Raw genomic sequence first — 12,690 nt, forward strand, 5'->3', positions numbered from 1 at the left:
ATCAGGATTTTTTTTTCATAAATACATAAAATCAGCTATTCCTGATTGCTGCTCAATCTAACCATCACTGGGAGTGAAACCTTACTGAGAAGAAACAGGATTGACAGTCAATTATGGGTTTTTTGGATGGGAACCACATCCTGAAAGAAATCCTTCCCAAACTCCTTCTTGTGACCTTCAAACAACCCCCCAACCTTGCAAGATCATCATAAGCAAGCTTCTCAAAGTTCACCAGCCCTTGCCAGAACAACAGATGCACAACCTACAGTCATATCTCCACTGAGACGATGATCAACACCACCCACAACATGCCTTTCAAGATCCGTCAGTCCTACACATGCCTGTCACAACACCTTACCCAGTACACTAAATGCCCTAACACCACCTGTGTGGGCGAAGTCAGAATCACTACGCTCTCAAATGAACTCACAGAGAAAAATGATGAGACACAGAAATACCATGACATCTGTTGGTGAGCACTTTTCACAAAATGATCACTCCATATGTGACCTCTCAGTCCTTGTCCTCAAAGGAAATCTGTGCAGCACCTTCAAAAGACAAGCCTGGGAGCATAAATTCATGACTTTGTTAGACACTAAAAATCATGGTCTTAATAAAGACACTGGATTTATGACAGGTTTCAGAGTAGCAGCCGTGTTAGTCTGTATCCGCAAAAAGAACAGGACGACTTGTGGCACCTTAGAGACTAACAAATTTATTTGAGCATAAGCTTTCGTGAGCTACAGCTCACTTCATCGGATGCATAGAATGGAACATATAGTAAGAAGATTTTATATACACATATATATACACACCAACCCACTCACACACAGAGAGAGAGAGAGAGAACACGAAAAGGTGGAGTAAGAGGCTAATTAAATAAGATGAGCTATTATCAGCAGGAGAAAAAAAAACTTTTGTAGTGATAATCAAGATGGCCCATTTAAACAGTTGACAAGAAGGTATGAGGACACCACTTTCTACAAGCCATTACCCCTCTGATCCCACTGAGGGTTAGCAAAATAAATACAGTATTTGCTCAAGAAACTCCCTGAAAAAGCACAAGAACAAATCCGCACAGTCTCTATTCAAACCCAAGTTAATGGTATCTAGTTTCAGAGTAACAGCCGTGTTAGTCTGTATTCGCAAAAAGAAAAGGAGTACTTGTGGCACCTTATCTAGTTTGTATATTAATTCAAGCTCAGCAGTCAGATTTATGACTCATTATAGCAATCTCTAACCCACTAACCCTCTGTGTTATCCTATGACTGCAGAGGTGTTAACTGCCCCCTTCAGTTTGAATGGTCTCTTATATGCTAACTTCTTATGCTAAACAAGCCATTCCACCTTCCATTTAGGGTGACTCAACATGTCAACTTTCCCAGACCTGAAGAAGAGCTCTGAGCAGCTTGAAAGCTGGCCTCTTTCACCAACAGAAATAGGTCCAATTAAAAAAAATAATAATAAGTCATCCACCTTCTCTAATTATGTTTTTGGTAACTCCAATACCTGGCATACAATTGGGAAGAAAGTTCTCCTGGTTACAGAGTAGCAGCCGTGTTAGTCTGTATTCGCAAAAAGAAAAGTAGTACTTTGTGGCACCTTAGAGACTAACCAATTTATTAGAGCATAAGCTTTCGTGAGCTACAGCTCACTTCCTCAGATGCATCTGAGGAAGTGAGCTGTAGCTCACGAAAGCTTATGCTCTAATAAATTGGTTAGTCTCTAAGGTGCCACAAGTACTACTTTTCTTTCTCCTGGTTAATAATTCTACCCCCAGCCTCTTCAACTGAGGGCTGAAAAATCTTCCACTTCAGTTACTAGTCTTCCAAGGAGGCCTTCAGGGAAGACATGACTTGATATATCTAAGCTAAGAAAAGCAAGAGTTATTTTTTTTTCTTAAAAGGGAGGGGGAGTGAGGGGTTTTTTTGTTTTGTTTTTCTCTCCCCCCCCCCCCCGCAGTCCCTTTAACCAAGGAAATCAGCAGCAGGTCTACCCTTAAAATCCTGCAATGGTGCAGCTGCACTGCTATGGCACTTTAATGAAGATGCTCTAAACCCATGGAGAGAGCTTCTCCCATCAGCTTAGTTAATCTACCTCCACGAGAGGCGGTCGCTATGTTGGTGGAAGCAGCTCTCCTGCTGACACAGTGCTGTCCACACCAGTGCTTAGGTCGGTATAACTACATTGCTTAGGAGGGTGGATTATCCACAGCCTGAGTGACATAGTTCTACCAAAGTAATTCTGTAGTGTAGACCCAGGCTCAGAAAACCTATGCTAACACACACACACACACAAAAAAAACAATGGTCTCTTTGAACAGCATCCCACCCCCATTGTATTTATTGTGTTTTTGATTTAATCTACAACATAAACTGTCGGACATGGATAGCCTTATTTGCCATGCACACCTATAGCACTATAGCAGTGAACAAGAGCTTGATCCCTTTAGGCGGTTATCTCTAGATGTGTTCTTAGAGGTTTATTCACTGTTCCAGCCAGCCAGCTTGTCAGATGATTTCCATCCTGCAGCAGCACTGACAGATGAGCTGTATATTTTGTGGTCTTCCCCTCACTCTCAGAAATTGCTCCTTTACCTAGAGTGCAAGCTCCTAAGGACAGGGACTGGCACTGTGTTACATGTCTGAAATGGCTAGTACAATGGCACTGGGGCCTCTCAGCACTACTCGAAAATAATATTTGACTGCTGTGGTCAGCGCAGGTGCTGGAGAAAGATACCTCTGAGGGGCAGTTCCTAAAACCTAGCAGCCCTGTGTTGAGTCCAAACCAACATTGCTCATGTGGGTGGTGGAGCCTCCTCTCCCCTCCCCTCACACATCGAATGGTACAGAAGAGGTGATCTTCCAAGCACACTTTGTGACTCTCTAGACTAGAGCAGCTTCTTCTAGCAGGCAAGAAAAGAAAAATACCCACCCCGTCTGCATTTGCCGGGTAAGTGATAGCAGAACTTTTCCAAGACCCAGGGGAGGGATAGCTCAGTGGTTTGAGCATTGGCCTGCTAAACCAAGGGTTGAGAGTTCAATCCTTGAGGGGGCCATTTAGGGATCTGGGGCAAAAATTGGGGATTGGTCCTGCTTTGAGCAGGGGGTTGGACTAGATGACCTCCTGAGGTCCCTTCCGACCCTGCATGTCCATGACACAACTACAGCAGTTAACAGTGCCAGTGATACCCTAGGGCACCGTTTCTCAAATGCAGCCACCAGGAGGTTTCCCTGTGGCCGTGGCACCCTCCTGGGCAGCGAGGGGGGGGGGAAGCATCAGTCCCTCGCCTTCCTCCCTGTTGCTCCTGGATGCGCTGCCCTGCACCACCTCTCTGGAGACACAATGCTGAAGGAGCAAGGGGCGCTCTCTAACGGGGGGGTTGGGGTTCAGCCCTGCGGTCGTTGGGCAGCAGGGACTTCGGGAGCTTGGCTGCGGACCAGGGCTCCAGCCCTGGAGCTTTAGGTGCCAACACAGGGTTCAGGCCAAGGGATTTCCAGTGCTGACCCCCAACTCTGGCCATGCGGCCCCAGCCTTCGGCCATGGGGCTTCAGGCTCCAACCCCTGGCTGCGTGGTGGCAGGCTCCAATCCCTAGCTCTGACCGCACAGCGCACCAACCCCTGGCCACGCGCTCTGACCCACTAACCCTGGCAGCTGACCCAGGGCGCTGGCCCTGGATGCAGTGATAAGCTGCCAAAATCTTAACAGCTTCCCTCCTCACCCCACGAGGGGGTCGTTGCCCACCCCCGCCCCCTGGGACTCCTGCCCCATCCAACCCCCCCGTGTTCCTTGACCCCCCCCCGGGCCCTTGCCCCACCCATCCCCCTCCCCTGTCCCCTGACTGCCCCCAGAACCGGGCAGGAGGGTCTCATGGGCCACCGTAGTGGGTGCCCACCCCACCCTTAAGAGCCAGAGGCACCTGCCGGGGGGCAAGGTGGGGAGTCCCGGTGGTGCTTACCTGGGGCAGCTCCCAGGAAGCATCCGGCAGGTCCATCTGGCTCCTAAGGGCGGGGGAGCGTAGCTCGGGGGGAGCAGCCACTCCCCTCACTGATCACATCAAAAGTGGCGCCTTAAGCGCCGACTCTCTGGGTGCTCCGGGGCTGGAGCACCCACCGGCAGCTCCCGCGCCCAGCCCCAGCTCACCTCCGCTCCGCATCCACCTCCTCCCCTGAACGCACCGCCCCGCTCTTCTTTTCCGCGCCCCTGCCCCCCCCGCAGCTTCCCGCAAATCAGCTGTTCGGCAGGAAGCCAGGGAGGGCTGAGAAGCAGGCCTCGGCTTCCTGCTCAGGCCGAGGGTGGCGGAGGTGAGCTGGGGCGGGGAGAAGTTCCCCTGCGCACCCCCCCTGCAAGGGTTACCTGCTGCGGCACGGGCGGTCCTCCTCACGCCCCCCTGCCCCAGCTCACCTCCGCCTCCCTGGGCCTGAGTGGGAAGCCGCCGCCTGCTTCTGAGCCCGCCCCAGCTTCCCGCGCAAACAGCTGATTCGCGGGAAGCAGGGCGGAGTGGAGGCGGAGAAGCAGAGCGGGGTGGAGCGTTCAGCGGAGGAGGCGGAGGCAGAGGTGAGCTGGGGCCGGGGGTGGGGAGCTGCTGGTGGGTGCTCTGCACCCACCAAATTTTTCCCTTGGGTGCTCCAGGGCTGGAGCACCCATGGAGTCGGCGCCTAAGGTGCCACTTTTGGCCAGTTAAATTTAGAAGCCCTTTTAGAACCGGTTGTCCCTTGCGGAACAACCGGTTCTAAAAGGGCTTCTAAATTTAACAACCAGTTCTAGCGAACCGGCTCCAGCTCCCCACTGCCTGAATGCCCACCCTGAACTCTGGTGAGTGCCGGCCCTGGGCACCAATGCTGACCCCTGCCCCCAGCCGAGCGGCAGCAGGTGCCGACCCCAAGCGCAAATCCCCACCCCAGCAGTAGCTGCCGACCCTGGGTTGTGTGCTCTGACCGCCCACCCTGGCGGCTGGCCATGGACGCCGATCCTGGATGCCAGCTCCAGGTGCAGATCTCCGGTGCCGGCTGTGAACTCCAGAGGGTGCTGGCCCTGGAAACCAACCCTTGGCCCCAGTTGCAGGGCAGCAGGCTCCGGTAGGTGCCAGCCCCAGACACCAACCTCTGGCCCCAGTCATGCGGCAGCAGGCGCAGACCCCAAGCGCCGGCCCTGGGGGCCAAGCCCTGGCCATGCAGCAGCGGGCATGGTTGGGGTCTGCGCCTGCTGCAGGTGCTGGAATGCTGCAGGTGGCCCAGGGCACCATCAGTTCTGACCACGTGGTGGTGGCACCCCTCATCTAGAGCCTCATGCCCCACCCCTCCATCCAGGTTTCAATTTGCCAGGACTTGCTCTGAAGTGAGATCTTAAAAAAAAAAAAAAAAGATACAAATATCACTGTTCACAGCTCAGTTAGCAGCCCAATGCCACCTGCCTTCAGAGCTGGGCACCCGCCAGCAGCCACCCAGCTTGACCCCAACACCTTTCATTACAAATTAAGGACTGCCCCCGATTACTACTATTTCCCACTGCCTCCCGGGCTCCCCACCCACCACCCCATCACCTATGGGCCCTACTGCCTCCCCCCACATTGTCCCAAGCTCCCTTCCGCAGCCTCACACCCCAGACCTGCCCCATTCCTTGCCTCTTGTCCATGGTGTTCCCCGCACCACAGCAGGACCATGGGCAGTTGTCCACATTGCCCACCCACAAGGCCCTGTTTGGTCCTGGTTAAATCCACACCGCCCTGCTCCCCCAAATACAGAAGTCAAAATATTCCTATGCACCAGAGCACCCAAACAATCACTGAGATGTAAAGTTTTAAAGTTGCCTTGTAAATGCCATAAATCATAATGCAGACTCATTCCCTTCTAAATATTACTACAGTGCAGGCAGAGTTGTATTACATAGATTAGGTTTCCTTTCAAATCACAGAAAACATATTCACACGGTGTTTACAACTCCCACTACTGTAGCACCATAAGCAGCCATTATTCAACCTCATCATGGACAAGATCAAGGTGTGGTGTTGAGTAGGCTGAAATTTGTTTGTGGCAGAAGGCAAAAGAGTTAGAGACAACAAATGGATATCAGAAAGTTTTTCAAAAAAGAAATCAGTGCCAGATAGTGCCCCTGAATGCGATACAGAGATGGTCCCACAGCAGTCACCTCCTGCTAAGAAAAGCAGAACATGGAAGGAAGAAAAACAAACGTTTCAAGACCAGCGGGAAATCGCAGTTTCTTGGAATCAGATTGCTTCAGAAACACATTTCCAAGCACGTTTGTAAGAGAGATTCATCAAGTAAAAATTTATGCGCTGCAACATCACTATACCACTCATGCAGGAGTACTTGAACAGAATTACCACAACGAGTTTCAGAGGCGCAAGCTGTTACATGATGCAAAAACAGAGTTCAAAAGACAACAGTGGCGGATCAAAGATTTTTTGAATAAAGCTACTTTTAAAGTTGTGCTTTGGGGGAAAGCAAGGAAACCATTCAGCGATGGAGAACTCCTGAAGAAAATTGTTCCGGTCGTAGAACCAGAAAATAAGCTTTTCAGAGAGATACCACTCACTGAGCAATGCCACGTTACAGAACAGCACAAGAGATCTGACGAATTTTCTACAAAAAGAAATAGCTGGAAAAGTCGCAGCAAGCCCTTTCTACAGTCTGTGCTTGGATGAGAGCCCTGATGTCATGAGGAATCCCAAGGTAATCGTATGCGTTTGCTATCTGGACTGTGATTGCCATGGTCTTTCTGAAGGTGTTTTAGCTCAGGTGAGCCTCAGAGATAGGCCTACTGGCAAACACATTTTTAAATGTGTTCAGGCGAGAATGCAGGAGTGCCATGTTAGCTTTGACAATCTCTGCGATTTGACAGCTGATGGGGCAGCAGCTATGCAAAGTGCACGAGTAGGGGTACTGAACGGCTTCCAAGAAAGGTGCACTCAAACTTTTTTGGTTCACCATTTTGCCCATCAAGTAGTACTTGCTCACAAGGCTTCAAGGAAAAGTATGGAGGAGGTTGAATCCATAGTGAAAAAAACATATCAATGCTGTCAACACCAGCAGCGTCAATAAAGGGAGATTCACAACTCTGTGTGAAATGGGCTGAGAGACCCTACAGGTGCTGCTGAATTACAACCCAGTTCACTGGCTTAGTTTTAATGACCGTGTACAGAGGCTGTTTGAGCTCTGGGAAGAGCTCGTTGAGGTTTTGAATAAAGTTTTACCAGAACTGTCCCAGAAAACAACAACATGGTTGCCTGCTCTTTTTGAAAGAGTTTTTACCAAAGCTTGCTTCCTTGAACCGGGAGCCTCGGAAACCTCAGCTAACAATATTTGATAGCACTGAGGTAATTAATACATTTAGAATGACAATCATTGACATCGTCCAGCACCTACAAGAGGAATGGGACTTTTCAGGGGTTTTGTTTGTTTTTTAAAAAACAAGCTTAGTCAATTTCTCAGCTGTCAGGATGAGAATGTGGAGCAAAAAGTCGGCTTAGCTGTAACCAAATACCTGAGTATCCTCTCAGAGGATCTTGAAAATCATTTCAGGGAGGGAAACTTTTTCCATCAGTACACCTTTGTGACTGACCCATTTAACAACTCTGGTTCATCTTTTTAGGCTACAAACAAACTGCCTTTCAAGACAGATTAGCTTCCTTTGACTCTTTGGATTTAAGGAATCTCAAGTTCTTCATGCTGAAAATGTGCAATGATTCAAGAATGAAAATATACTTCAGTAAGCCTGGTGTTACAATACAGGAGTTCTGGAATAAGGTGTACTTTGTAGGACACCTACAAGCCCCAAGCTAAAGTTGCTTTGCTTGTCCCTGTTTTCTACTACTGTGTTGTGTGAAAGGGTATTCCGTGCACTTCATTTCCTGAAAAACAAGTACCAAAACTGCCTCACTGATGCTAACCTCGAAGCTCCTCTTCTAATTTCACAGGAGACCCAACATCCTGCAGACTTTCCTCTCAAAGAGCTTCTGCGTTTTTGAAAGTAATTTGATCCACACAATGATGTGGTAAAACCCAGAACTATTACTGTCACACACAATATAATAGTATTATGTTTGTTGTTATTATTATCAGTATTACTAGATTGGATTGATATGTTTGTCTTTCTGAAATAAAAAATTTTGACCTATTTGCAGATATGTTTTTTCATTATTATTTGGACTTCTATTATGTCAAAGCATTTTTAAATTTACTTCAAAATTGTTGTTCAATCACTTTTACCAAAAAAACCAAAAGAAACAATAATAAAAAAGACAAGAACGTGCAAGGCACCTTATTTGTATTTCTATTCTGTTAGGTCCAGTAAAGAATAGAGATAACTGTGCATTATTTTTATTATTGAGTCTGCAAAAAAAAAATCTTACATAAATAAATTACAATGATTTGGATGTATATGTGTGCATCTTACTTTATTCACTTTAGGAAAAATAAATAATTTTAGGGAGAAGTGTCAGTGCGGCCACCAGCAAGAGTTGGTGAGAACTTTGTGAGAAATTGTGAGAACCCCTGCTCTAGGGCATGGTCACTGGGAATCATGATGTGTCTGTACTTCAAACACTCCCCACATGTGAAACAGTTTGATTCCAGTGGGCCAGTGTCCACATCACTAAAAGCCACCCTGATGTCTAGCACCAACAGGACGGACCCCCTCATTGGCAGCCTCAGCCCAGAGGAACCAAGTCGGAAAAGTGACTGAGCTCTTCTCTCATCCCTGGAGTTAACCACTCCAGGTCAGGGCTGAGACAATGAAGGTGTCGTTTGCACTGCTGTAATCTATGCTGTGCATGTTGGGTATATAGGAGTTTTCAGTCTCCAGAACTGCCAACCCAGCCCCTTTCACCAACACTAAATTCAATTTAAAGCGATTAAATGAAGTCATTTCCCACAGGGAACTTTCCCTCATAAAGTAGAGCTCCCAAAAGATCACGGAAATGTTTGCGTGAGGCAAAAACTTTGTTAGGGCAGAGCCAAATGGAGGAAGAATATGGAGCTCATGACTAGGCCTCTTCAGAATACCATCTGTGTGTGCATCTGACTCTGAGGAAAATGCTTGTGGGAAACAGGCAGGTGATTACACCCGTCTCTGGAAAAAGTTACCTCCCTGATTAAAGATTTGCACTTTGCTCTAAAGCATTTTACTGCTTGTTCCACCCCCCTGCTGTTCTGAACTGCACATCAATATGTAAACACAGCTGCTCATGGACTGGGGCTCAGGGTCCAGCCAGCTCAAATCCCAGCCCGAACCCAGACCAGACACTTACAGAGTTTGAGAGCATTCTGACTTCTCGGGAGCTGTAGCGATTGACAACAGCAGAGGCTCTTGTCCTAGAATTAGCAATTCATTAATGAGAGGAAAGCTGGTCTTGTGATTTAAGCACAGGACTGGGACTCGAGAGATCTGGGTTCTTTCCCCATTTCTGTTACAGACTTCCTATGTGACCTTGGGCAAGTCATTTAAGCTTGGGCCTCAGTTTCCCTCTCTGCAAAATGGAGCTGTTACTTCCTTATTCCACAGAGGTTTCTGAAGCGTAATTAATACTTGTAGAGGTGCTCAAATACTATGGTGATACACCCCTCATTAAAATAATAAACCTCACCTAAGTAGCCCCATGACATCCTGAAGGTTAGTAAACCCTAATCTTACATGCAAACCATAAACTTCTCATCGAACTGCTGCCTCAAAACGGTTTACCTACTCTTCTTACAAGTAATGCCCTGGGTTCCTATAACTGGAGATGACAAGAAAACCAGTCTGTGTACCGTGTGCATTTGTGATGGCCTGTTTCCGGGTTTCTCCTGCACAGCCAGTTCCCTCTGTTGTTGGGGTGGGAGGTTACACACAGTAACGGGGGGGAGGGGGTGCTTTTGAAAACAGACGCACAGTAGGGTCACACACGATACTGAAATGGAAAGGGAACTCGGGGCAGGTGTGGGATCTGAAACTGCTCTTGGGCCATTTTTTTTAAAATGGACTAGATTTCTTTCCAGTTGATGGTGCCCCTTAAACTCCCTTGGTTATTTCTAAACACCAGAAAAGGGGGTGGGGGGTGCTAAGGGAGACGACAAGGAGTTTATCCCAGAAGAGGCATTGCCCAGGCTGTTACTGATTTCTCAGATCAGACCAGGAGCTGCCCAGCAGCACAAACCCTAGTCAGTAAAATCTAGGGCAAAACACCAAATATTGAGCCAAACCCTGATATTGAGCCTGAGGCGGCCTGGCACCTCTTCCTGGCCCCCCACAGGCACTGGGGGGAGGCTTCCAGGAGACACGTGCGTGCTCACTGCCTCACCTTGGGACCGACGAGCAGATGGCACCTGCCCATGGCACCTATGGGTGCCAGGGCGGCACCTTCGAAGTGACTTATGGGTGCTGAGTGCTCAGCCCCTCCCCGCGGCACCTGGGGGTGCTCGGCTCCTTCCCGGGCCAGCCCCTCTGGCCGCACGCCGCAGCGGGCGCTCACCCACCTGGGCAGGCCTGCGGGTAGTCGTGGCAGCAGTCCATGGTGCGGGGACACGCCTGGTCGCAGTAGCAGGCGCCGTGGGATCGGTCCGGTCTCCAGCCGCTGCTGACACAAGCCAGGTCCCTGCCCCGGCAGCAGCGCCCCAGCTCGGCGCAGCCGGCCTCCGAGCTGGGCGCCAGAAGGAGCAACAGCAGCGCGGCCGCCGCCGCCGCCAGCCAGCCGGGGCCCCGAGCCATCGCCGCGCCCGGCTCGGGGCGAGGGCAGCAAAGGCAAAGCCGGCCGCAGCCGCGCCCAGCCCCAGGCGGGGCGGGCCGGGCCGGGCCGGCACCGCCTGGGGAGCCCGGCGGCCGCCGCCGCAGGGGCGCGGCGCCCAGGTGCTGCGGAGCCGGTGATGCCAGCGGCTGCTCAACTCTTCGTCCCCGCAACGGGCTGCGCTTTAGGGAGGGGGCGAATCCCGGGGCTCCCTTACCCCCAGCCCAGCTCCCGCGATGTAAAGGAACAAGGCGCCTGCCCTGCTGCCGGTAGTTCTGGCACACCGGCCGGGACCCTCCTGCTCCGCCCCCAGCGAGCCCCCGGTGCTCGGCGCTGGCGCCCCTTGGACACACGTGCCCAGGCTCCGGCTCACACTTGTGGCTGAGTTTCATCCACAGAGTCCCCCTCAACGCTCGGCAGGGCGGGGCCCTGGGGCTCATTTCATTCACCTTCCCTCCCCCGGTCCCGGCTGTCCTGCTCTCCTCAGCCCTTGACACCAAAGAGTAGCGCTGAAACTGCCTCTGAAGAGCCCCACACCCCTAATGAGGGTCAGGTAGCACCGGGTTTCCTTTGGCCAGGGGTGGGCAAACTTTTTGGCCAGAGATCCACATCTAGATATGGAAATTGTATGGTGGAACATGAATGTTCACAAAATTGGGGGCTAGGGTGAGGGCTCTGGTTGAGGGTGTGGGCTCAGGGCTAGGGCTGGGGATGAGGGGTTGGGGTGCAGGAGGTTGCTCTGGGCTGGGACCGAGGGTGGGAGGGGGATCAGGCTGGGGCAGGGGGTTGGGGCATGGGAGGGTGTCAGGTGCAGACTCTGGGAAGTGCTTACCTTAAGCAGCTCCCAGAAGCAGCGGCATGTCCCTCCTCCAGCTCCTACACAGAGGCACGGACAGGCGTGTCTGTACGTTGCCCTGTCCGCAGGTGCTGCCCCTGAAGTTCCCATTGGCTGCAGTTCCAATACCACTCCCTGGCTGGAGCACCAGTGCAGGGCAAGCCCCAGACTCTGCTCCCTGGCGGGAGCTCAAGGGCTAGATTAAAATGTCTGGAGGACTGGATGTTCCCGGGGCCGTAGTTTGTCGATCCCTGCCTTAGGCCAATGGGAGTCACTGCACTAGGACAGAGACTGCCTTTGTGTGGGCAATGTCTAGTGCAGTGAGGCCCAGGTTTTGGTTGCGGGGGACCCTACACGCTATGGCGATACAGCCAGATAATAAACCCTGCCAGTATTCTAATCTATTGTAACACTCCAGAGATCTTCAGCTAGCAATGGTGATGTTACATCATATTATTATTTGTTATCTGTATGGCATAGCACCTGGGAGCCCTAGTCATGGACCAGGGAGCTGGCCAAACACAGAACCAAAAGACAGTCCCTGCCACAGTCCATTGCTATAGACCACAACAGTATTTTTATTAGGCTAATTCTTTGCTATAACATACTTATATTTGTCCTTGATGTTAATACACTTTGTATGGACTTTAACCTCACAGTGGCTTTTTGAAACTTAAAGGGTATGACATGTATACATTGGCTGCCAGCTGTTAGTCAGCTCAAGCCCCAAAAAAGGGACACAAAGAATACCACCAAAAAACATTTAGAAGACACTAATTTTTTCAGATATAACTCCAGCAAATCCAGGATGCCACTATAACCTGAGGCTGCACCATTCTCACTACAGCAGCCTGTAATAAACATGACCCAGCTGTCTACCCTGCCTCACTGCAACAACTTTACTATGAATGTTTTGCTAGCTTTCAAGTGCTGGAGGCTTAAAGACATTAGAGCAATCCCTGTGCACTATTCACTGGGGATCAGGTGGTTTTACTGTAGCTTTTTAGCAAAGGAACTGGCTTTAAATATTGATCACAACAGATGTTATTACTTGCTGTGTGCTGAGCAGGGGTTTGCAAAACCCACCCACTGACTAGTTACAAGGGATTAGACTAGAGTTCTAATGGTGGTCAG

General features: G+C 50.4%; 1 protein-coding gene across 3 annotated transcripts in view; it reads right to left on the reverse strand.

The window, feature by feature from the left end:
• LOC140897158 (somatomedin-B and thrombospondin type-1 domain-containing protein) overlaps positions 1-11,128 on the reverse strand; it is a 32,145-nt gene extending 21,017 nt beyond the window's left edge. For 2 of the 3 annotated variants that reach the window (XM_073309544.2, XM_078848166.1), the window contains exon 1: positions 10,474-10,723. In XM_073309544.2, the coding sequence (XP_073165645.2) occupies positions 10,474-10,705 (232 nt within the window). In that variant the 5' untranslated portion in view covers positions 10,706-10,723. Of the gene's footprint in view, positions 1-10,473; positions 10,724-10,938 lie in introns of those variants that run through there. The other variant, XM_078848165.1, reaches the window with a different exon arrangement.
• Positions 11,129-12,690: the final 1,562 nt, after the last annotated feature.

Source organism: Lepidochelys kempii, chromosome 13, assembly GCF_965140285.1.
Source record: "Lepidochelys kempii isolate rLepKem1 chromosome 13, rLepKem1.hap1, whole genome shotgun sequence".
Taxonomy (NCBI): Eukaryota; Metazoa; Chordata; order Testudines; family Cheloniidae; genus Lepidochelys; species Lepidochelys kempii.